This window comes from Cavenderia fasciculata, assembly GCF_000203815.1.
Source record: "Cavenderia fasciculata unplaced genomic scaffold Scf_Dfasci-F-a-25c12.r2-5, whole genome shotgun sequence".
NCBI lineage: Eukaryota > Evosea > Eumycetozoa > Acytosteliales > Cavenderiaceae > Cavenderia > Cavenderia fasciculata.
The window spans coordinates 1,259,693-1,283,141 of record NW_004457729.1 but is presented as its reverse complement, the minus strand read 5'-3'; the positions used below and the strand labels follow the sequence as shown (position 1 = coordinate 1,283,141).

The 23,449-nt window shown below is 34.7% G+C and overlaps 11 protein-coding genes across 11 annotated transcripts; 5 read left to right on the top strand and 6 right to left on the bottom strand.

Moving 5' to 3' along the window:
- Positions 1 to 55: 55 nt before the first annotated feature.
- Positions 56 to 2,419, bottom strand: DFA_00827 (T7-like mitochondrial DNA helicase; the record flags this gene model as incomplete). Its single annotated transcript, XM_004358751.1, has 5 exons — positions 56 to 196; positions 277 to 1,001; positions 1,032 to 1,504; positions 1,582 to 1,923; positions 1,965 to 2,419. 5 exons carry the CDS (start codon positions 2,417 to 2,419, stop codon positions 56 to 58), a joined length of 2,136 nt encoding a protein of 711 aa, XP_004358808.1.
- Positions 2,420 to 2,857: 438 nt separating this feature from the next.
- On the top strand, positions 2,858 to 5,960 carry DFA_00826 (uncharacterized protein; the record flags this gene model as incomplete). Its single annotated transcript, XM_004358750.1, has 6 exons — positions 2,858 to 3,203; positions 3,281 to 3,817; positions 3,907 to 4,177; positions 4,257 to 4,474; positions 4,622 to 4,655; positions 4,724 to 5,960. 6 exons carry the CDS (start codon positions 2,858 to 2,860, stop codon positions 5,958 to 5,960), a joined length of 2,643 nt encoding a protein of 880 aa, XP_004358807.1.
- A 266-nt stretch (positions 5,961 to 6,226) lies between these two features.
- On the bottom strand, positions 6,227 to 6,881 carry DFA_00825 (ssDNA-binding transcriptional regulator; the record flags this gene model as incomplete). Its single annotated transcript, XM_004358749.1, has 2 exons — positions 6,227 to 6,480; positions 6,641 to 6,881. The coding sequence occupies 2 exons, from the start codon at positions 6,879 to 6,881 to the stop codon at positions 6,227 to 6,229; spliced, it is 495 nt and encodes a 164-aa protein (XP_004358806.1).
- A 51-nt stretch (positions 6,882 to 6,932) lies between these two features.
- Positions 6,933 to 8,630, top strand: DFA_00824 (uncharacterized protein; the record flags this gene model as incomplete). Its single annotated transcript, XM_004358748.1, has 4 exons — positions 6,933 to 7,004; positions 7,684 to 7,791; positions 7,918 to 7,952; positions 8,552 to 8,630. The coding sequence occupies 4 exons, from the start codon at positions 6,933 to 6,935 to the stop codon at positions 8,628 to 8,630; spliced, it is 294 nt and encodes a 97-aa protein (XP_004358805.1).
- Positions 8,631 to 8,778: 148 nt separating this feature from the next.
- Positions 8,779 to 11,815, top strand: DFA_00823 (ankyrin repeat-containing protein; the record flags this gene model as incomplete). The annotated part of the gene is made up of 3 exons (XM_004358747.1): positions 8,779 to 10,074; positions 10,148 to 10,794; positions 11,167 to 11,815. 3 exons carry the CDS (start codon positions 8,779 to 8,781, stop codon positions 11,813 to 11,815), a joined length of 2,592 nt encoding a protein of 863 aa, XP_004358804.1.
- Positions 11,816 to 12,965: 1,150 nt separating this feature from the next.
- On the top strand, positions 12,966 to 14,663 carry alp (alkaline phosphatase; the record flags this gene model as incomplete). The annotated part of the gene is made up of 2 exons (XM_004358746.1): positions 12,966 to 13,259; positions 13,344 to 14,663. 2 exons carry the CDS (start codon positions 12,966 to 12,968, stop codon positions 14,661 to 14,663), a joined length of 1,614 nt encoding a protein of 537 aa, XP_004358803.1.
- A 125-nt stretch (positions 14,664 to 14,788) lies between these two features.
- On the bottom strand, positions 14,789 to 15,494 carry DFA_00821 (uncharacterized protein; the record flags this gene model as incomplete). The annotated part of the gene is made up of 3 exons (XM_004358745.1): positions 14,789 to 14,984; positions 15,080 to 15,384; positions 15,465 to 15,494. 3 exons carry the CDS (start codon positions 15,492 to 15,494, stop codon positions 14,789 to 14,791), a joined length of 531 nt encoding a protein of 176 aa, XP_004358802.1.
- Positions 15,495 to 16,179: 685 nt separating this feature from the next.
- On the bottom strand, positions 16,180 to 17,578 carry DFA_00820 (uncharacterized protein; the record flags this gene model as incomplete). Its single annotated transcript, XM_004358744.1, has 5 exons — positions 16,180 to 16,694; positions 16,791 to 16,959; positions 17,038 to 17,141; positions 17,219 to 17,455; positions 17,536 to 17,578. 5 exons carry the CDS (start codon positions 17,576 to 17,578, stop codon positions 16,180 to 16,182), a joined length of 1,068 nt encoding a protein of 355 aa, XP_004358801.1.
- Positions 17,579 to 17,667: 89 nt separating this feature from the next.
- DFA_00819 (uncharacterized protein) lies at positions 17,668 to 18,042 on the bottom strand (the record flags this gene model as incomplete). Its single annotated transcript, XM_004358743.1, has 1 exon — positions 17,668 to 18,042. One exon carries the CDS (start codon positions 18,040 to 18,042, stop codon positions 17,668 to 17,670), a length of 375 nt encoding a protein of 124 aa, XP_004358800.1.
- Positions 18,043 to 18,669: 627 nt separating this feature from the next.
- On the top strand, positions 18,670 to 21,142 carry DFA_00818 (non-hemolytic phospholipase C precursor; the record flags this gene model as incomplete). Its single annotated transcript, XM_004358742.1, has 3 exons — positions 18,670 to 19,467; positions 19,548 to 20,080; positions 20,155 to 21,142. 3 exons carry the CDS (start codon positions 18,670 to 18,672, stop codon positions 21,140 to 21,142), a joined length of 2,319 nt encoding a protein of 772 aa, XP_004358799.1.
- A 131-nt stretch (positions 21,143 to 21,273) lies between these two features.
- Positions 21,274 to 23,071, bottom strand: DFA_00817 (peptidase M20 family protein; the record flags this gene model as incomplete). The annotated part of the gene is made up of 4 exons (XM_004358741.1): positions 21,274 to 21,427; positions 21,515 to 21,835; positions 21,908 to 22,746; positions 22,862 to 23,071. 4 exons carry the CDS (start codon positions 23,069 to 23,071, stop codon positions 21,274 to 21,276), a joined length of 1,524 nt encoding a protein of 507 aa, XP_004358798.1.
- Between the last annotated feature and the right edge of the window lie 378 nt (positions 23,072 to 23,449).

Genomic DNA, 23,449 nt, shown 5'->3' with positions numbered 1-23,449 from the left:
ATATTTTTTTCTTTCTTTTGTACAGGCGCGGTGAATGGGAAATAGTTGTTCTATTCTATTCTTGTCGTTGACTTAAACAATAATCATTTTGTACCAATTCAATTGAATTTGTTTTTCCCTCCAAACTCTTTTCAATATTTAAATATTTTGATTGATTCAAATTGTTTAAAGTTAAACATAATACATTATCGGCATTCTAGAAAAATAAATAAATAAATGAATTAGTAAATAATAAATATTATTTTGATATTTCTAGATTTATGTATGATACAATACAGATGTAAAAGGGATATCGGATAAAGTTAAATTTGAAGTTGAAGATGTTGTTGGTTTGACAGTAAGAGTGATATAAATATTTTTGGATGATGCAAATAATCGAAGTTTTTGGACAATATCATTTTGTAGATTATCACCACCTAGTCCTAGTGCTTTGTATCCTAGTAGATCTTGTAAGTTTTCCAAAACAACATGTTTGACATTGTTTACATCGACTGCATATGTCATTGCTTCCAATAGTTGTTCCCAAGTGGTTGGTGGTTTATAATCCAAAAAGAATAATGGTAATTGATTAAATTCAGTTGTTGATTTTTGTTGTTGTTGAAGTTGATTAAATTGAGATGACAAGATATTGACTATTCTTTTGTTTGAAAGTTCAAAACTTGCCCACAATGTTGAAACACCTTGCATTAAATAATCCAATGACAATTGACAAGAAAGAGTTGTTTTACCAATTCCACTGCTACCAGATATAATAGTTAATCTTCCTCTTTTCTTTAAACCCAAAGATTCATCCAACTTTGGTAAAAATGTATTTTTAAATCCATCACTATCAGCATTATTATTTTGCTCTACTTCTACTTGAGCTGTAAAATCTGCCAAAGTTGTAATATGTTGATGTGGGATTGAAGTGGATGATTCCAAGATTGCATTTAAATCGGCGCCCATCAATAGAGCATCATTTGCATCTTTGGGACCATCAATTTTGCCTTGTCTAGTGTGAACTATTTTTGTTTTACTAATACCCAAGATACTTGCAAACTTTTTAGCACCTTCTTGTCCCGGTACATCATCGTCCATCCATAGATAGATGGTTTCAAATCGATCGAGTTGTGGAACAAGTGCTGGTGGGAGAGACGCACATCCATTTGGAAGTGAGATGGTTGGTCGTTTGGTAGCTTGGTATACTGCCATTGCATCATACTCTCCCTCGGTGATGATAATCTCTTTGGCGTCGGCTGGAATCGTGTGCCAACCAAAGAAACCAAACTTTCCACCCTTGGGTTCAATACGTTGGTGTACTTTGGAGCGAGCAGATCTCAACTTGCATCTAAACGTTTGAATACTGCCTTTGCTATCGACAGATGTCCATGGGAATGTAATACACTTATGTTCTTCCCATTTATCATCAACAAAGAATGCTTGATTGGTTACACCTACTTGATAGTATTTCAATACATCCAAATCTAATCCTCTTTCTCCTTGTTCTTTACCTGTTAATTTTGTTCTAACATCCAAATAAAATAAATATAAATAAATATTTAAATATATATTTGTTTAAACAATAACTTATTAACTACATACAATACATCTTGATGATTTGATAATTCTGTAGCATAGGATGCCATTTTTTTCATTGTTGCATAGTTGATGGCATTTTCACTTGGTTGTGTTGGAATAGGGTCACCAATATTCAATCTAAAATCATACCATGATCCCTTGTTTGCACATCGATGACAGAAATAGGTACATGCTTCTCTTGATAGATACAACTTCCACATATTATCAGTCTTTCCCTTGGTGTCTGGACAGAATGGACATTCCTTTACAACAATTTCACCACCACTAACTCGATGTTCAATATTCTTTTGTTCAAAATAATTTAAAACATCTTCTTCTGTTGTTTGTTTCTTTGTTTGATTATTACTATTAGATTGTTGTTGTTGATTATTGAAATAAGGATTCACCCATCCCATCTTGATTGGTTTTGTTTCATTTTCAATGTATTATTATTATTATTATTATTATTATTGTTGTTGTTGGAAGTTGTAGTTGTTGTTATTGGTTTAGATGTAATGACTGTTGGCTTTGTTATTGGAGTAGTCGTAGTAGATGATGAAGAAGGGGTACTTGGTTTTGTTGATGAAGTAGTATTTGATGCACGAGTTGGTATCTTTACTTTAAATGATGATGGAATGTTGGGAGTAGTAGTAGTAGCAGTAGTAGTAGTGCTATGTGATTTTTGATGTTGATGTTGATGATTCTTTGTATTTGCATTTGAACAATAGTAGTTTAATGCTCCTCCAATGGATGGTGAAGATGTGGTGGCAGCAAGAAACGATGATGATCTACTCGTATATTGTTGTCGTAGTTGTTGTATTCTAAAACACCATTGGACTGATGCTTTTGGTATTCTATTCATTTCTTTTATCTAGAATGAGTAGAAGTACAAGTAAAGTACTAGTTGGGATGATGATGATGATTAAAGGGTTGGGTTTGCAGTATCTTCACCTATGTTTCTTGATTTTTTTTTTCTTCACATTAATTATGCAAAAAGTTTAAGTAGTTGGAGGATCGCAAATCGTCAGTCGTTCATTCATTAACACACAACAGATAGATAGATAGATAGATAGTACAGATAGTAGATTATAAATATATATAAATATAAATAGTTTCAAGAAAGAAAAGAAAGAAAAGTACAAAAACAAACAATATTGTTTATTGGTACTACTACTACTTTTTAACTATATAAATATATAAATATATATAACAAATACGATAAAACTTATATTTATATATATTAAAAGTTATCTAATAATAATAATAATAATAATAATAATAATAATAATAATAATAAAAGATGACAAATAGTGAATCATTGTTTCCTTGTGATCCTAAACAAACTACAGGGATTAGATGGACACAATCGTATGTTAGTATACTCAACAATGGACAACCGTTTGCCGTCAGTAATGTAATCACTGATCGCAAGTTGAATATGCGATGGAAGATATTGATCATTCCCTCGTTGGAAGACACTGTTCAAAAGGACCCAAACGTTCCAGCTAAAAGGCTTTACTACAAAGACAATGACTATGTATCTCTATACCTCATCTCTGTCGACTCTCAACACGATCGTACTGTAAAGTGTGACTTTACATTTGATCTTGAAGGTGCCGATAGTTCAATCCCTACAGCAAAGAGAAGTAAATAGATACATACATAAATACATACATCTTTTGATTAAAACAAACACTAACCATCTATCTACTTTAATTTTTAGTGTCATCATTTGAATTTACAAGTACACAACAATATTGTGGATGGCAAAAGTTTATGCCAATCAAACAATTCCTTCGAGACTATGTAGATCAAACTGGTGAATTCAAGGTGTCGGTATCTGTAGATGTTGTGGTTGAAAAGGGTGTAGCCCAGCCTAACCATATGGTATCGATTATTGATAAACTCAACAAATTGATTACTACAAAGGACCGATCTTTTATTTCACTCATTCAATCGTTCTACCTGATCCCAAGTCTTCGTAGAAGTTACCTCGAACTACCAACTGGAAAAGAGGACAATCAAACCATTGCATTCGAACTACAACGTATCTTTTATCATCTCTCCAAGAATAGAGTTGCCACCGCAAACAGACTCTCGCAAGCCATTAAATATTATACCTATTTCCACAGTATCAATCCTCAAGATTTGGGTAAAATCATTAGTGAAACCTTGAGTCAAGCCATTGAATCATCTCCAGAAGAGGGTAAAACAAAATTAACTTATTATTTCTTGGATGAAAATGAAAATTCAGTAAATGGTAAATATATCAAATTAGAAAACAAATATATATACATACATATATATATTTATATATTCTTTACTCATTTACTTTTTTTGTATTTTTAGTTATTAGGGTTGATTCTAATCCACAATCAAAAGATTTGATTGAATATTTGAAATTATATTCACCTCAAATTAGAGAATTGGATATCTTCCCTCCTATTCTTTTTATTAGTCTTCCCAAAACCAAACAAAAGGAAGGAGCTGGCGCACCTAAATTAAATCAAATAAGAACTGATGAAATATCTTTCCCAGAGGATTTCTATATTGATCAAATTTGTCAAGATTCTGATGATTGTGATGATAGATCAAATGAAAGTCATTATGTTCTTTATAGGTAAGAGAAAAGAAAAGAAAAAAGATAGATAGATAATAATCATTTAAATCTAACCTTTTATTTTTTTTCTTTTTTTTAGTGTTTGGGTTCATGAACATTCATTTGATAATACCAAGGGAAATTATTATACCTATACAAGACCATTAAATCAACCACATTGGATTAAAATGCAACATGATGGTGTTGAAGAGGTTACATTCAATAGTCTTTTATTAACATCTGCTGGACCATCTGATAACAGATTACCATTTAAATTAAATTCTCAAACTGAATTAAGAAATGATGTTTCTTATGCTCGTAAGTTGGATCTAATAGAAAGAAACAAATAATATAATATTTGGTTAAATTTATTTATTTATTTATTTATTTATTTTCAATCTCTACACTTAGATATGCTGATTTATATTTTGGAATCTGAAATCCCAAGTTTATTTAATGATGAAGATGATAAATTCCAACTTACTACAGATACATCAGCGTAAGTACAGAAACTATCCTATTCTGACTAAAAAAGACAGCTGTCTAATTTTCTTTTATCTTTTTTAGATTCCAACACATGTTTGATGATGAACCAACAGATCCAAATGATATTATGGATGCAAATGTTCCACCACTTGTTGATGATGATAGTAATGAAGAAAACGATGACGATGGGAACAAAAAAAGAAAGAAAAAGCCAGGTACTACTAATAACAACAAATCGGGAGGAAAAACAGTCGTTATCGATGAAGATAGATCACTTGAAAATCTCTACACTAATATGGCACACAAGGTAAATGAAGCTTTTAAAAAAGATCAAAAGACAAAGGAAAAGGAACAAAAAGACGTAAAGAATTCTTCTTCAACTCCTCCTTTATCTTCTTCAAAACCAGCTGCCTCAACCAATAATAATAACAATAACACTAACAACAACAAAACTACTACACCAACTACAACTTCACCAACAACCTCAACACCAAGAACAACAACACCAGAAACTAATAACAATAACAATAACAATCACAATAATAATAATAACAACAATCAAAATAATCACCATGATAATGTTGAAATTGAAAAGAAAATGGCAACTTTGGAATCAAAGATTGTAAAGTTGCAAGAAAAATACAATCAACAAATGGAAGAATACAAAAAGATGGTCGAAAATGAAGCCGAAACTAGAAACCTAAACCAAAAGTTAAAAAAGGATACAGAACAACTTCAAAAGACCATTGAAAAGCACCAAAAGGCCATCGACGAACTCAACAAGAGTAATGAGACTGCTAAAAAGTCACTTGAAGAGTCAAAGAAAAAGTCGGAAAACCAAAAAAAGGAGCTAGAGATTATGAGAAAGTCGGCCGAACAACACAACAGAAACATGGAATCGTTGAAAAAGGAAAACGCTACCACCAAGAAACAAAAGGAACAACTTCAAAAAGATTTGGATATGGTCAAAAAGAAGGGTGGTGTAGACGAACTCAAAGAAGAGATGCTCACTCTACGAAAAACACTCGAAGACAAGGAAGCACTCTTGAGGAAGTACACCTGCGACAAGGATCTCTTGGGATCACTCAACCTCACCGAATTGTTTGAAATCAATAATTTGGTCACCACATCGTTGCAAAAGATTGGAGATGTCATGAGTCAACAAACCAACTGTGTTGTTTGCATGGAATTCCATCGTGAAATATTGTTTGTTCCATGTGGACATCATGTAGTTTGCACAAATTGTTCAAACTATCTCAATACTTGTCCAATTTGTAGAAAATTAATTGAACAAAGAATTAAAGTTATTTCAAATTAAATCAAAACAATAGTAAACAAAGTAATCAAGTAAACAACAAACAATCAATATTAAATATATAATATCATCATATTTTTAAATCAAAACAAAAAACAAAACAAATCAAATCAAATATTACTTTTTAAAAAAGATATAAAATATTAAATAAATAAAATTGTCTACTAGTTTATTTACAAATGAATAATGGAGTGTTGTATTGTATGTATGATATATTGATATATTGGTATGATAATATGATTGTGACTTTGGAGATGATGGGTGAATATTTATTCATCATCAGATTCATCATCATCTTCGGAATCGTCACTATCATCAGACATTTCATCATCTTCATCTTTAGATGATTTCTTTGGTGTTTCTTTTTTGGCCTTTGGAGTAGTAGTAGTGGAGGTGGTGGAGGTACCTGTTGGTGCTGCAGTGGTTGAAATGGTAGAAGCTCCAGTTGGCATAGCAAACCAACTATCAATAAGGGCGATATTTTGTTTCACTAAATTCCACTCTTCCAGTGAGAATGAAATACCTTTTTTTTTTTTTTGATCAAATTAAATAAAGAAAGAAAGATATTGATTAGAAACAAGTTGTTGATAGATTAGATGATCTTTCTTTCTTTCTTTCTTTCTTTCTTTCTTTCTTTCTTTCTTTCTTTCTTTCTTTCTTTCTTTCTTTCATTATATACATACCCTTTTGTGTTGGGGCTATGGCACCTTCTTTATTTTCATAGACGGTACGTAAATCAACTCTATTGACACCACCAAATACACTTCTTGATGCTACCTTGAGCTTTGATATCATAAACTTGTCTGCGTTGTCTTGAAAACTGGGACCTTCTTGAGGAGCAGCAGCACCACCCTTGTACTTCTTGAATGGTGTTTTCTTGACACCATCCCCTCCCTTTCTCGCATGTTGTTTTGTTCTTGCCATTATTATATTATACCTATGAAAGTAAAAATGATTGTCTACTCGTGCATATAAATGAGTACCCTCAAAAAAGGCAAAAAATTAAACTTCCTCGAAATAGTAGTATTGGAAACGCCCCCTCATATAGTTTATTGATAAAAAAGTTAAAAGATAGATTGATGTGGGTATGAAATGAGTTTCTTTTATCTAAAATATCGAATCTTAATAAATATATTATTATAATTTTAATATTAATTTGTCCATCCTGATGATCATCATCATGATGTTCATTCATTTCAACAAGAGACAACTGTCTTTTTTTAGTAGAGATAAACACACGGATATATATTAATATGATACCATATCTGACAGCTGTGCCAGGTAACCGATATTGATGATTTTAAAATCACCAACCGCAGGACAGACAACGAACTTTTAAAATCTTTGTCTTGTGGAGGATGAGTCTCCTCTTTTTTTTTTTTTTTTTTTTCCATCGTTGTGACAAAACATAGTGATACCTGTTCGTGACTAAAATAGTTTTTTATCACATTGTTATAAACAACCAAGTAGTAACATTATATTTGTACAATAGTAGTTAGTTAGTTAGTAGTGGTATATATACACAAAGCCTCGAGCTCAAGCAACAACAACAACAAACTACACTAAAAAGTAAATATTTACACAACCTAGGTACAGACAGATATGACAGACATGTGTGTGTTTGTGTTGTAAACGTACATTTTCACAGTGTGGGAATGTGAGACACATACAAACATACATATGATAGATGGTAGATAGTAGCAGATAGATAGAGTAATTCTACTAGCAACAACAACAACGACGAGACAATAGACAGAGACGGAATAATCGATTGCTATTAATAGCTTTTACAATGTTGTTAAAATTTGTGGTGGGTGGTCGTGGTCGTGATGTTGTTTGTCGCAAAAAACAAAGCTTATAGAGTTGCAGAAAGAGACACAGAGAGGGAGACAACACTTTCTTCTTCTTTTTAGTGCACTCTCTTTACACAAATAATAATAATAATTGTTTATTAATACAGAAAACAACCAACGAGCAACAAATAAAACTAAAAGTGTAATTACTAGACAGACACATATGACAAACACCCTCCTCACGAGTCGATCACTACAATGGAAACAACCATCACCAAAAGAAAGAGGGAGGGAAGGAAGGAAGATCAATCAATCAATCAACCACTGCCTAACCTCCATCAAAGGGATTAATCCTAACTGATGGTTGTTGCTTGTTTGTTTGTTTTGTTTGTTTGGATGGATTGACAATGTGATGATCGTTGATCGAATCAGATCATATCACATATTAATTATATAATATATTCCTATTCCTATTCCTTTCCCTCTTGCACTTCCACAATCATCCCTCTCCACATTCTTTTTGCATCGTTATTGTCATTTTCAACCATTCCTTCAATCAATCAATCATATAGTCACCACCATCATATCAACCTCCCTGTAAATATATAATTGTGTAGTAGCGGTCAAACAAAAAATAGTGTCGTAGTATCAACTATCACTCGCTCAACCACTCCTCTCCTCAACTCACTCACTCACTCACCACTACTACTCTTACTACCACTATCATCACCCCCCCCCCCAACCATCTTCTTATTAATGAGCCAGCCAGCAACAACAACAATTATATTATATTGATCTTAGTACTTATACATTTTTCAAGAATCATCACTATCCATCCTCATCCTCATCATTATCATCATTATTCTTTTTAAATTTCTAGTTTGAATCACTATAGTTTTAAAATCATCAAAAAACCAAAAAGCATACCTTTACAATCTGACTTTCAAAAGTAATAATAGAATAGAATAGATACAAGATAAATAGATAGATAGAAAGATAGATAGAGTAAAATACCTATTTATTTAAAAATGGAACCTTCAAGTATGGACAATGTCGTTGTTGAACATAAAAAGGAACAACAAGAAGAACAACCATTACAAGCAACAACAACAACGACAACGACAATAGAAGAACAAGATACTACTAATAATAATGGAAATAATGTAACAATAGAAGGGGGAGAAGGAGAAGAAGAAGAACCAAAGTCATCATCTACTTCAACTAGTACAATAGTTGTATCATCGTCACCTCAAGTTGAAAGATCACACAACGTTGACGATTCATCTTCGTCAAAGACATCATCTTTTATTACCATTGCATCTGTATCATCATCGGTCTCTACTGAACCTTCATCGCCTTGCCCAGTATCCAAAAATATCAATGACGACAATGAAAACAACAACAAACCGACGACGGTAGATGTGGATGCGGCCGAAGTTGTTGTTATAGTTGAAACATCACCGACTGAACCAACAATAACTACACCTTCTGTTCCACTCACCGTTGTAGTAGATGGACTACAAAATAATACAACGACAGCCACATCTACCGATGTATCACCATCGACCAATGTATTTGATATACCATTCCCTCACGAACCAGGAAAGTTCCCAATTCACGAGGCTGTTTATCGAAATGATATGTCTGTATTAATAGGTTACTTTGGTGAAATTAGTGAACAAGAACAACAACAAGAACAACAAAATGAACAACAACAACAAGAATCAACAACAAAAGAAAATAATAATAATAATTCAAATTTAGAATTAACACCAACTCAAAAGACAAGATTTGGAGGACGTGGTGCAAGTAGAATGATGTTAAATACAAATAATAATGAAAAAGAACTTGAGGAAGAAGAAGAAGAGGAAGAAGATTTAGGAGAATCTGGAGCGATATCAATTAATAGTAGAGATTCATTTGGTAGAACACCATTAATGTATGCCAATCGTCAATCAACGGTTAGATATTTAATATCAAAGGGTACACGTGTCAATCTCAGAGACCATGATCGTCAAACAGCCATGCACAAGGCTGCAGGAGGGTATCCTGACATTCTATCACTCTTGTTGGATTCTGGCGCACACATTAAAAGAGATATGGAGGGATGTACAGCACTACATCTCTGTTGTTACTATGGAAATATTCAATGTGTATCTACTATGATGTCAAAGGGACCTCGTCGTGTAAAGGCTGAAGCACGTGATAAAAAGGGAAGAACTGCTTTACACTATGCTTTGGAATCTTCATCTTCTGATGATATTACTTCTCAAATTGTTGCCATTTTAATTGAAGGTGGTTCTTTATTAGATCCAAAAGATAGAGTAAGAAAAGAAAAAGAAAAAGATAGAAATAGAAATGAAAAGATTATTAACCTTTTTTTTATTTTACTTTTAGGAAAAGAAAACACCATTGCATTATTCAGCGATATTGGGTAAATTTAAATGTTTGGCAATATTATTGGAAAAGGGAGCCAATCCTGATTGTACAGATATATATGGTGCAATGACATTGCATTATGCAGTGGCACACCAGATGGGAAACAAGGCAGTCAAGCAGTTGGTTGCCAAGGGCTGCAAGGTCAACACACCCGACAATACAGGTCAGACACCCATCTTTTACGCATCACGATCGGGATATCCAAAGAATGTCAAGGCACTGTTGCGTGTGGGTGCGTTGGCAGGGTTAAAGGACTTTCAAAACAAGACACCTTTACATTTTTCACTGGATATTGCCAACCCTACAATCAGCTCGATGCTCGTCTCTGCAGGTGCCGATGTAACATTACGATATAAATATGGACAGCGCGGCGAAAGATTGCAGCGTGGAAAGGTCAACTCGAGTTGGTCGTTGACCGCTGGAAGTGGAAGTGGCAGTGCGTCTGGATCGTCGATGCAACTGACCGACAATACTGCTACTGCTACGAGTGGTACTGGTAGTCTTTTACACAATATGTCGCAGCAGTCGCTAACATTAAACTTGTCGGGTGACGCATACGAGACAACTGCTACGGGGTCAGAGGAGCGTGACTTGCATGCCGACATGTTTGGATTCTTGCCCGATGTGTCTAGCTCGACCGTGCAGGTCAAGCGTTGGGTCGACAACAAAGAATATTACTCGAATCTGCACCGATCAAAGGCAGAGTCGGACAAGCTACGCGAGAAAAAGTGGATCAAGATACTTGGTAATTGGAAGCGATATTCGGCCAAGAAGCAGCAAAAGGTGCAGTCCATGTCGTGGAAGTCGGTCCCCGAGTCGATTAGAGGTGAGTTGTGGCGGTTGGTGTTGACACCGCTGGCCGAGGAGGCACGCGGAAAGGGTGTGCAGTTCCACGACCTTTTGACCAACGACAGCGAGTTTGTCAAGCAGATCGATCTCGACATTGATCGTACGTACCGCAACCACATTTACTTTAGAGAGAGATTCTCGACCGGGCAGCAAGCACTCTTTAACGTGCTCAAAGCGTACAGTATCTACGACCCCGAGGTTGGGTACTGCCAGGGTATGTCTGGTATCGCGTCGATCCTTCTCATGTACATGACCGAAGAGGAGGCGTTCTGGGCACTAGTCGGTCTGATGGAAGGTGACCGTTACCAGTTGCGCGGGTTGTTTTTACCATCGTTCCCTCTACTCTACCGTCACTATGCTATACACGAGTCACTACTACACGAGCATCTACCCAAGGTACAAGCACACTTTGGTGTTGAGGGTATAACCACCAGCATGTATGCAACCAAATGGTTCCTCACTGTCTTTTCAGGCAACGTTCCATTCCCCATGTTGATCCGTTTCTGGGATTTGGTTTTACTCAACGGCTACTTTGTCATTCATACCCTCGTCATTCATCTATTACGTGTCAACCAAGATGTCCTCTCTGCGCAACCCTTTGAAAAGATCCTCCAATTCTTTTCCAGTCTCGAATCCAACGGTGTCGACACTTACTCATTTACCAAAGGTGCCAAGAAACACAAAATATCAGAGAAAAAGATTCAAAAATTATTAAAGAAACATGACCTCCATCAAGCTCAACTTCATATTCATCCAGGTGTACCAATTAATTCCTAAAAAAACAATCACAAAAAGTGATAAAAGATAATAATAACAAATAGTAATAATAATTATTTATAATTAATAAAAGAAAAGCTTAAATAATATATTATATTTATATTATATATATAATATTAATATTAAATATCGCGGGTTTAAAAAAGAAATACGAACTACTTTTCTTTTGTTTTCTTGTATGTCTGGGAAATTTAAATTGTTCTGATTTGCAGCGTCTTTTTTAACCGTCATCCAAAATTTAAATTACCCGGGTTTAGCCGGCTGGGTTTCTTAAACTAACGAAATTAAAGTGATGATGTTAAATTCTGGGGTGTTAAACACTTTACTTTTTTGTTTTATTGTACACTTTTATATATCACACACACACACACACATTCAACACATCAATCAATCTTTACATTATTTCTATATCTGTATTTGTGTTTTTTTTTTAATTCTATTTTTAATCACAACAAACAAACAAACAACCTATTTGTTTAGTATATATATATATTTATTTATTTATTGTACATACACACACACGCACACACACTATATAGACATAGACATTGACAAATTCAGTTAATCCTGGTCGGTCGTTATCATAACTACTAGTAGCTAACAAGAAGAAGCAGAGGATGAGCACAAGTCCCACACTAATGAATGAAGAGACAAATGAAGAAGGATTTAGTCGCTTTCTGTTAGAGAGTGAATTCACAACCAGGTAAATATCATCGTCGTGTGCACGAATCAGAAGTGAACAATTCATCATCATCATACCAATAAGATGCAAAATAACTCTCTACTGCGTACTGCTACTGATACCGCTGCAGCTGTGCGGTGTTAATCACAATAACAATAACAATAATATAAATAATAATAGTATCATGATTTATCCAAATTAGCCAACCACTAAATAGTAGTAGTAGTAGTTGATGATCGATTTAGAAACCATTATTATCTTCTTTATCATCAACCAATATAAATATATAAATAATATAGTTATTATAATAATTAAAAATCAACAACAATTATTATTATAATACTTTGAATTAATTAATTATTGGAGCTATAGCCAAGAGGAAAAACAACGGCTATATATTTATATTTTAAAAAAGAGATAATAGATAGATAGATAGATAGATAATTAAAATCCAACCAAACCACCATCATGAATCCAATTGATGATAGTAATAATAATAATAATAATATTAAAAAAGAAGAACCACAATTAAAAAATGATATAGAATTGTATAGGATCAATACACATGATGATATTAACGAATCATTCTACAATAGTCAGAAAAAAGAAGGAAGATTCTCTGGGAGAAGCAAAAGAGTGTTTTATCTCTTGGCTGCTATTGCCGTCATTGTCACTGTAGTATTACTCATTGTATTTTTAATACCAAGAGATAAAGATATACTTCAACCAAAAAGAAATATTATCTTATTAATTGGTGATGGTGTATGTAAATGAAAAAAATAATCCAGCCTGGAATCCATGAAAAACAAAACATATACTAATCTATTATTTTTGATTTATATTTAGTTTGGACCAGCAAGTGCAACGATGGCACGTATAGCAAAGAATGGAAAGACTGGGGTACTTAATATGGATAGTCATTTGGTTGGAACATTAAAGACATTTTCATCGTCGAGTGATGTGACTGATTCTGCGGCTGGTGCAACAGCCTATGCGGCAGGAGTACATACTTATAATGGTGCTATTAGTGTTGATCCGGATACACAGAAACCAGTGGGTGCTATCATTGATGCGACTACTACACAGGGTCTTAGATCGGGTCTGGTGGTGACGACAAGACTGTCAGATGCAACACCTGCCTGTTTCTATGCACATTCATCACAAAGACAATACGAAGAGTTTATCATATCACAGGTTATGAACAGCGATATTAGTGTGTTGATGGGTGGAGGATTGTCAAAATGGAGTAATGCAACGTTGGATACTGCCAAATCGCGAAACTATACCATTGCATCGACTCGTGATGAAATGTGGGCCTCTAAAAACACGTCCAAGATTTTGGGGTTGTTTGCAGCTGACAACCTGCCCTATGAAATCGATCGTGTCACGTTTGGCATGACACATATCCCAACACTTGCAGAAATGACGACCAAAGCACTACAGATCCTCTCCGAGGACAATGACAGCGGCTTCTTTTTGATGGTTGAGGGGTCGCAGATTGATATTGCCGGACACAGCAACGACGCGGCCACACAAATCAGAGAGACGCTGGCTCTGGACGCTGCATTCCAGGTGGTTCTCGAGTATGCCAAGAACGACCCAAACACAATCGTCTTGATGACTGCTGACCACGAGACGGGCGGTCTGACACTGGGCTACCAGCCAGTTGACTCGTATGCCGGCGAGGCACTCTACCAATGGGACCCATACACTTTGATGAGCATCAATGCATCATCTCAAACCATGGCCGGCTTTATTCAAGGCAACATTACCGCTGCCGGACCGACTGCCGATATTGCAACCATCATCCGTACCACCGTCGGTCACTATACACCAAGTGGCAATGTTACCATTACTGATGCTGACATTGCCTTTCTCGCACCACTAGCCAACACCACCAGCATGTGGGTGTTTGGTCGTGCCCTTGGCCGTGTCATTTCCTCTAAAGCCAATGTTGGCTTTACCACCACTGGTCACACTGGTGTCGATGTCAATCTCTACGCCTTTCACGCCAACGATCAAGACTTGATCGAAGAGTTGCGCGGAAACCATGAAAATATTTATCTTGGTCAATTTATAGCATCCAATCTTAAACTTGATCTTGCTGCTCAAACAACTCGACTTGCAAACTTTTCAACTACTCCTTCTCCTCAACAACAGAAATAATAATAATAATAATAATACAATAAATTAATTGATCCAATATTGTAGTTTTGTACATTTTAAAAAAAAAAAGAGATTATCTATCCATTCCATTCATTCCATTACATTGTATACATCATTTATTATTATTATTGTTGTTGTCTTGATTGAACAAATTGTTTAGTCCAATCTGAAATTATTTGTTGGTTATTTTCATTGTCTTCGATCGTTGAAGATTGTAATTCCATAATGATTTCCTCTTTATATGATGAAAATGCTTCTTGTAAGATTAATTGCATAATCTCACAATCTATATTATTATCAATCTTTAATTGATTATATTTTCTATATATTCGGAAACAAACAGATAGAGATATGTAAATACATTGGTGGTCTTTTTGTTTTGTAATATTATATTATATTATATTATTATTATTTACCTCTTGATCATTCTATCAGTCAATTCCTTAGTATCAGTTCTCAATACAATGACTAAATCAAACCAACGTTCAGGGAACCATTCGCAACTATGATGATCGACGACAACACCTCCGTTGGTCATTTGATCCTCCATTTCATCGCAAACCTTGTCTTCATCTAGAACCCAACATTGAAACTCTTCATCAAAACCATCATGCAAGTCCTTTTCTTTGACCAATGATGATACATCTATATGTTTATAACCAAATGTTTGTGCAATCGATTCGGCTAATGTTGTCTTGCCTGTACCTGGTGTACCTGTGATCTTTTGATTTGAATGAAGGAATGAATAGAGTCAATAAACAACGACGTCAAAGTATATGAAATGTAGATTAATATACATACTAAAATATTTGGGTTTCTTCTAGTAGACATCTCTCTCTTTATCTTTAAATATATATCAAAAATAGATTAAAGAGTTTTGTACAACAAAAAGACGAACGAAAGCTTTTTTTAATTTTTTTTTTAATAATTTATAAACAAATATTGCTCGATAGATACAAGTCAATACTGAATAAATACAGTATTGAAAATAGATGTAGATATGGAGATGAAAACAGTCAGATGGAAGTCAACAACCAAACAATTAGAAAAGGTCCAGACAAGCTACATTATTGGCCTAGCCTCACCTTTTTCTGATAGTATACGACCATTTGTTATGATAGGATTTTGGTTCAACAGCTTAACGAAACCAATGTCCAATTGTAACAAATCCCCTCGACACCACCACCGTTGGCCGTCCTACGACAAAACAGTTTGTTTATTCAATTGAAACCTATGAATAGTTGGAGAAATAATTCTTTTTGATCATATTTACACATATAACTTTACAATAGTTGTTTAAACTTTTTTATTTTTTTTATTTATTTTTGTATAGGTAAAAAATGAAACAAACATAAGTGTGCCTAGAGTCTAGGCCTTATTATTTTTTTTTTTAAAAACTAGGATACAATTTGTTACAAAATGCACATTATTGCAATTGTAATTTTTCTTTCACTATAATAATAATTATTGGATGGTAATATAATATTTTAGGATAAAATTATAACTAGGATTTACTTTAGTTATCTTTATCAATGTCAGTGTAAAAGTATGATGATGACAATAAACCTGGTGGTGGAGCAACGAGCATGCCATGGGGAATTGTTTCAGATGGATCTTTGCCAGCAGTGTAGAAACCCCAGTATTTCTTTTTGGTCTCTGCCTTGATTTCATTTTGGCCGGCCAACTTCCATTCAGTGTTTGCGTTTTGGCTATAGTATACCTTGAGGCCAGATTGAATTGCCTTGGTGAGGTTGATAGTGATCTTGTGTTCATATTCAACTTCAAACTGCTTCAAATTGACATTTAATGGAATCTCATTCCAAAAGAAATGAATACCCATTTGACCATCGACACAGTTTTGGAATAGTTTGGAATTCTTCCAAACAAAGAAACTGTACAATTCCAAATCCGATGGTGTTGGAACTCCCAAATGAGCCGATGCTTCATTTAACAATTTGAAATAAATTTTTCTCCATGGATGATTAAATCTTGTTGATACTTCTGTCTTTATATAATCTTCAAAAATTGCATCTAAAGAAAAGAAAAGAAAAGGATTCCATGATTGGGATGTTAGAATATAAATATATAATTTTGTTTGTGAGTGATCTATATTTTCTTTCTACTTACGAATTGATCTCATATTCTTTCTAAGATCGATTAATTTGAGTGTTGCTGTATTTACATAGGCGTAGACCTTGATATCTGGCGTTGGTAATAGCGCAGCTTGGGCACTGGCAACTTGGACATGATTCACCAACTTTTCAGCTACTCTAGCATAAAATCTCATTCTAGATGACTATAAAAAAGGAATAGAAATAATGTGTTTAGTATAAAAAATAATAATAATAATAATCTGTTTTGATTCTTTTCTTACATTTTGAATTAATGGATTATTCTTTGCATCGATAAGATGTTGAAGTGTAATGATTTTAATTTCACGTAGAAAAGCTTCATCTTCTTTGGTATATCCATTTAATGCTAAAATAATAAAAAATAGAAATAAATTAGTAAACCATAATAATTCAAAACTATCTATTGCATATATAACTGCTTACACATAATGGTTGCATGTCTATCTAAAGTTTCCATTGGGAAACCTTCACAAAGTAAACCATCTACACCATATTGATCCATGACAATTTTACGGCACTCATCTTGAAGTACTTCCAATAGTGGATCATCAAAGACACCTTCAATATAAATGAAATCCTCCATAATGGCCAATTGTCCAATCTTTGTAATACCTTGTTGGTTTAAGAATTCCAAAGAATTGAAATAATGTTTTTTGAATTCTAGAAAAAAAATGGAAATAATTATAATTATTAATAATTAATGGCAACTTATATATCTAACAATAATATAGTAAGTATACTTACGAGGTGACAAAGTGGTATGAAAGTTTGGACCATTGACATTCTTTTGAGAATTGAGTTCAGAAACACTATAGTTTACATTTTTATAATCATTGTAGTTATGATTAAACTGATTATTACTAAGGTTATTATTATTGTAGTTGTTGTTGTGTATTATTATTATTATTATTATTATTATTATTATTTTGATTATTTTGATTATTATTATTATTATTGCTCTGATTATCCTCGTTTATAGGATGATTCTTTTGAGCTTCAACACGAGAATAATATTCATCATCTTCATCGTCATCAGCTGGTTCTTCAAAATCATCGTCTTCATCTTCATCGTCATCGTAATCATATCCATAATCGTCGGCCACTGAATCTTCTACCAATAGTGGCTTGTTAAACATTCCTTCATCCTTTTTGGTTGCTGGTGTGCTGACTGTAGTCTCATCATTATCACCGTCACCAACTACAAAGTCCATCATATCATTTGATGACATTATACTTCTATCAGCCATCTTTTCTCTCTTTTGGTGGTGTAATATAACTATCTCTATCTATCTATCTATTTAAATCTATAATCTTCTTGCTATATTTATATCTCTATCTATCTTGTATACAAATAAACCTTCAACGCACACACAATCAACTGCTACCCAAAATTCACTTTATATTAGTACTCATCAAAACTAGTTTCAAGAAAAAATGTGGAAGAGGCAGTATGATAATTTTAAAAGAGGAAAACCACATCATTTGTCTCAAAGTACCAAGAGAGTCTACTATGACTCATTTGAACTTGATGAGACGAGAGAAAGATAGATAGTTATTTTGAAAACCTATAAACTAGACTTGCTAGTCACCTCTTAATTTAAATCTACTTAGATCGGGAGATGACTCTCATCTTCATTTGCACTTTTGCAAGGTTGGCTCTGTACTTTCCCGAGCTCAACTCGGAATTCGGTTTGAAAAAAAATGCTTGTAGGGTGATCAACCCCCATCAACTCACACTCTACTCAATAATAATTTGAAGTAGTGTGTGCGAGAGATGATGATGAGGAGGAGAGGGATGAAAGGAAAAAACAAGCTTTACTATATCATTAAAATACATAGATAGATAGATAAAACTAGAGATATATTAGTGTATTATGAAATATTTGATATTATTATCAATTATTGTAGTATTACTACTTTCTGTCACTGATGCAAGAGACAGCAGTCATAGTAGTAGTAGCGGTAGCAAATCAAAAACTAAAGTAAAAGTACATGAAGTAGAGAAATTGGTAGAGAATCAACTGAGAGTAGCTACCACTTGTAATTGTACAGATAATGGTTTGTACTGTGGGTCGGCAGTACCAAGCTCTGTCGGTGGTATGTGTGGAGGTTTATTGGCAAACGGTCTCTACAGTTGTGTTACAAGAGGACAAGCACCGCTTCTCAAAGAGACGTGTACCAATGGATGTCAGATCAATCCCGATGGTATCCTAGACACTTGTGTGGCACAAGATAAATCGTGCGTCTGTCCCGACAATGCTGATCACTGTGGTTCAACACTCAAGGCCAGCAATAACGATTGCTTTTACCTGGCAGACGACGCTCTGTACCAATGTCAGGCTGGATACTACCCCATCCACCGTTGGCAATGTCCCAACGGATGCAAGATCAACGGAGCCAAGCTCAACGACACTTGCGACCGTGGAGAATCAAATGTTGTCGGTCTCACCAAGGTCAAACACATTATCATCTTTATGCAAGAGAATCGTGCCTTTGATCATTATTTTGGTACCATGAAGGGTGTCTGTGGTTACAATGATCCATCACCTCTAAAGACCAGTGTCGGTAATTCAATCTTTTACCAACCTGATCCAAATTCACCAGACTCCAAAAATGGTCAAACCTATACTCTTCCATTTGAAATTACTGGTCCAAAAGCTGGTTGTACTCTTGTAAGAAAGAAATATAAATACAAACACAGAACAACATATATAGTATTATTTATTAATTTAATTTTAATTTAATTTTTTAGGGAGGATCAAATACATGGGGACCAAATCATGATGGATGGAATAATGGTACAATGGATAATTGGCCACTTGGAAATACACCAGCATCGATGGGTTATTTAACAAGAAAGCAATTACCATTTTATTTTGAATTGGCCGACCAATTTACTATTTTGGATCAATACTTTTCGACTGTTATGACTTCGACCAATCCAAATCGATTGGTTTTGTGGACAGGATCAATTGATGCCCGTCATGAGACCTCACCAGGTCCAGTTATTGATAACACTGAAACTGTTCCATTCACATGGTTGACCTATCCAGAGGTACTTGAAAAGGCTGGTATCACATGGCGTGTCTACCAAGGTGTTGACAATTTCGATGACAATGCTTTGGAATGGTTTAAACAATTCCAAAACCTCTCCAAGGATGACCCAATGTACATCAATGGTGTATCAAATTGGGGTATTGAAGCTTTCCTTAAAGATGCTCTTGATGGAAACTTACCACAAGTCACTTGGGTTGTTGGTCCACAAGAATTATCTGAACATCCAGAGTATGTACAAAACAAACAAACAAAAACAAACAAAAAGATTATTATATATTAATATTGTTTATTTTTACTTTTAGTAACGGACCAATGGCAGGACAATGGTTATCACAACAAATCATTCAAGCAGTAGTTAATTCAAGTCATTGGGAAGAGACGGTATTGATTATGGATTATGATGAACCAGGAGGTTTCTTTGATCATTTTGCTCCACCAGTTGCTCCATTTGGCACGTTGGATGAATGGGTCAACCTCAATGGTACTGTAGCACCTGTAGGATCAGGTCTTCGTGTGCCATCGTTTATGATCTCGCCATGGTCGACTGGTGGCCACGTCTACTCGGAGCCAACCGATCACACCTCTGTCATTATGTTTGTCGAGCAATGGGCTATTGCCAATGGTTTCGAGCCAGAGGATGTCATGCATCCACTCATCTCAACCTACCGTCGTAACTTCTTTTCCGACTATACCAGATCACTCGACTTTTCGTGGGCCAACAGCTCCGTCCCCGACCTTCCAGCTATCCCCGTGCCATCGCGTAACGTCAATGGTACATGGGACCCCACTCAAGAGTGCGAGGGTATTCCAGGCGCATTCCCAGTCGTCCCATACGGCAACCAGACCTATCCACCCGTCGAGACTGGGTTCAGACCAGTACGTGGATCTAATCCAGGTCAAGGCCGTATCTATGTCTTTGAGATGAAGAGTCAGACTGGATGGGCCATCGAAGCATTGTCGAGTCAAATATTTATGTCTCAAATGCCACCAACCCTCAACCAACAGTCACAATACTTTTTGCAAGTTCCATCTACCAGCAAGCAAGGTTACGACATTATGACCTATCCCAAACAACTCATGTACCAAATGTGTCTTACCGGCAAGGGTGTATTGGTTGATTGCACCCAAGGGTCTCACAACACCTGGTACATTATCGATCAAACCAATGGCCAAGGTTCCGTCTTGTACAATATCCAAAATCAAAAATATCTCACCTATACTCTTCGTAATGGATTCGATTTGGTTGCTCAACCACAAGTTTCCTTTAACATTTTCTCTGTTACCGTTTAAAACAAAAAAAATTAAAAAGTAATAATAATTAAAACATACATAATACAATAATACCCGAGGTATTAAATAAATCAATGGAACTAGTTCCATCACTCACTAAAAAAAGGTAGTGATTTATTTAATTTAATATATTAATTTAATTTCTTATCACCATTTTTAATTAAATGATAATAGAAATCAACCAATTGTTTATAATTTGAAGTTGAAATTCTTTCATCTACTCCATGGAATCTTGCATGATCAGTTTTTGAAACTAATTGTGGACAAAATCTATAAATATTTGGTCTATAAAAAAAAAAAAGAAAAGAAAAGTAATGGTTAATAAAGTTGATTGATTTTTATGATTATTATTTCTTTTCTTCTTTATCTTACGTTAAATTCCAATACCATCTAGTATCAGTATTGGCGATCATAATGGCAGGTGCAACAATTACATCTGGTGAAAATTCTTGGATAATGGTTGATTGAATTAATTTAAAGGATGGAGTATGTGGAGATGTTACAGGTGCAGGTTCAATAGAATCAGAAACTGACAATGTAATTCTATCATCGTCAATGGTAGTTCTAATATGATCAATCACTCTTTGAATCGAATCTGATGGTGCAATTCTAAAATTAATAGTTGCATTTGCAAATGCTGGTAAAACATTTGGTTTATTACCACCATTAAATACTGTTACTGCTGTTGTTGTTCTAAATAATAAAATAAAAAGTATAAACAATATTATTTCTTTTTTTCTTTTTCTTTTTTCTTTTTTTTTTTACCTTTGAAGAGCATCCAAAGCAGGAGTTTTTGATAATACTTTTGAAACGATTGGTTCGAATAACCACATATTGGCAAATACCAATTTCATTGGGAGGGTTGCTTCACGACCGACATAATCAAAAACAAGACGAGCTTGTTGGAGTGATAGAGGCATTGGATTTTCTTCGATTTTGGTAATGGCAGCCGAGAGGATACCGATGGCAGTGTGTTTGGGAGGCATGGATGAATGACCTCCCATAGAAGCGACAGAGAGGTGTAGGTTAAGACCACCCTTTTCAGCCATACCAAGGGTGGCAATAGGACGGGTGATACCGGGAAAGACGGGTGGTAAAAGGATGGGAAGACCCTCATCTAGGATATATTCAAATGTGACACCCTTTTCTTCGAGGTATGCAGCCATTTTAGAAGCACCTCTGTAACCACCAACCTCTTCGTCATGACCAAATGCCAAGTAGATTGATCGCTGTAGAGTTGCGTGATGACCACTTGCCAATTGATCCTCGATCGCTTCGAGGAGTGCCATGACCACCAATTTGTCGTCCATTGAGCCACGTCCCCATACATAGCCATCCGCCACCTTTCCGCTGAATGGTGGGTAGCTCCATTTGTCCTCGTTGACAATAGGTACCACGTCCATGTGTGCGGCAAACATGATTGGCTTTAATGTCGGGTCTTGACCCTTCCAATGATACAATAGAGAATAATCACCAATCACCTGACAATCCAAATAACTGTGTACCAAAGGGAACGTCTTTTTCAAAAAAGCATGTAACTTTATAAACTCTTCATAATCATTTTGATATTCTTCTGCATGTGATATTGTTTTAAATTGTATTGACTAAACAACAACAACAACAACAACAACAACAACAACAAAAGATTAAATGATTTAGTAACAATATAGCATACATATACATTGATTCCTTTTTTTTTTTTTTGTTGTCTCCTCTTACCTGGCCTAATCTTTTTGCCAATTGATCTTCAGATAATGAATTATAACTATCCTGATGACCTTTTTCAAGTGTCTCTACATTTGGTTGTTTGCTAGTAAATGTTACAGTATTGTAAATCAAAATGATGACCAGCAATAGTAATGATTTGGCCAATACACCCAAGATTGAAAACTTTTTACTATTGATACTTGGTTTCCTTCTTGATTGCATATTTAGGTGATAGAGAGAGATAGAGAGATGGATGTGACAAGAGTGAAGTGGTTCCTTTACTTTTAAAATATATGTATCTTTTACAAAAAAAAAAAAAAAAAAATATTTTAAATTGCAATATTGGCTAATTCTCTTGGTTGGATTTTTTTGTTAAAGTTTTAAAATTATTCTAGATTCTTTTCTTTCTTCAAGTCATCAACCTAGCCTAGCTCAGATGAGATCATATAGCACTTTTATAGCAATTGAAAGGTATAGGTCTGTGCAAAGAAAATCAACAAAAAGTTTTTAAAATGAACAATCATGATGATGATGCTTGGGCAACGAACAATCTATGCTCAAGTCAATATTGGTAGTCAAGTATTACTTCACGATGGAGAA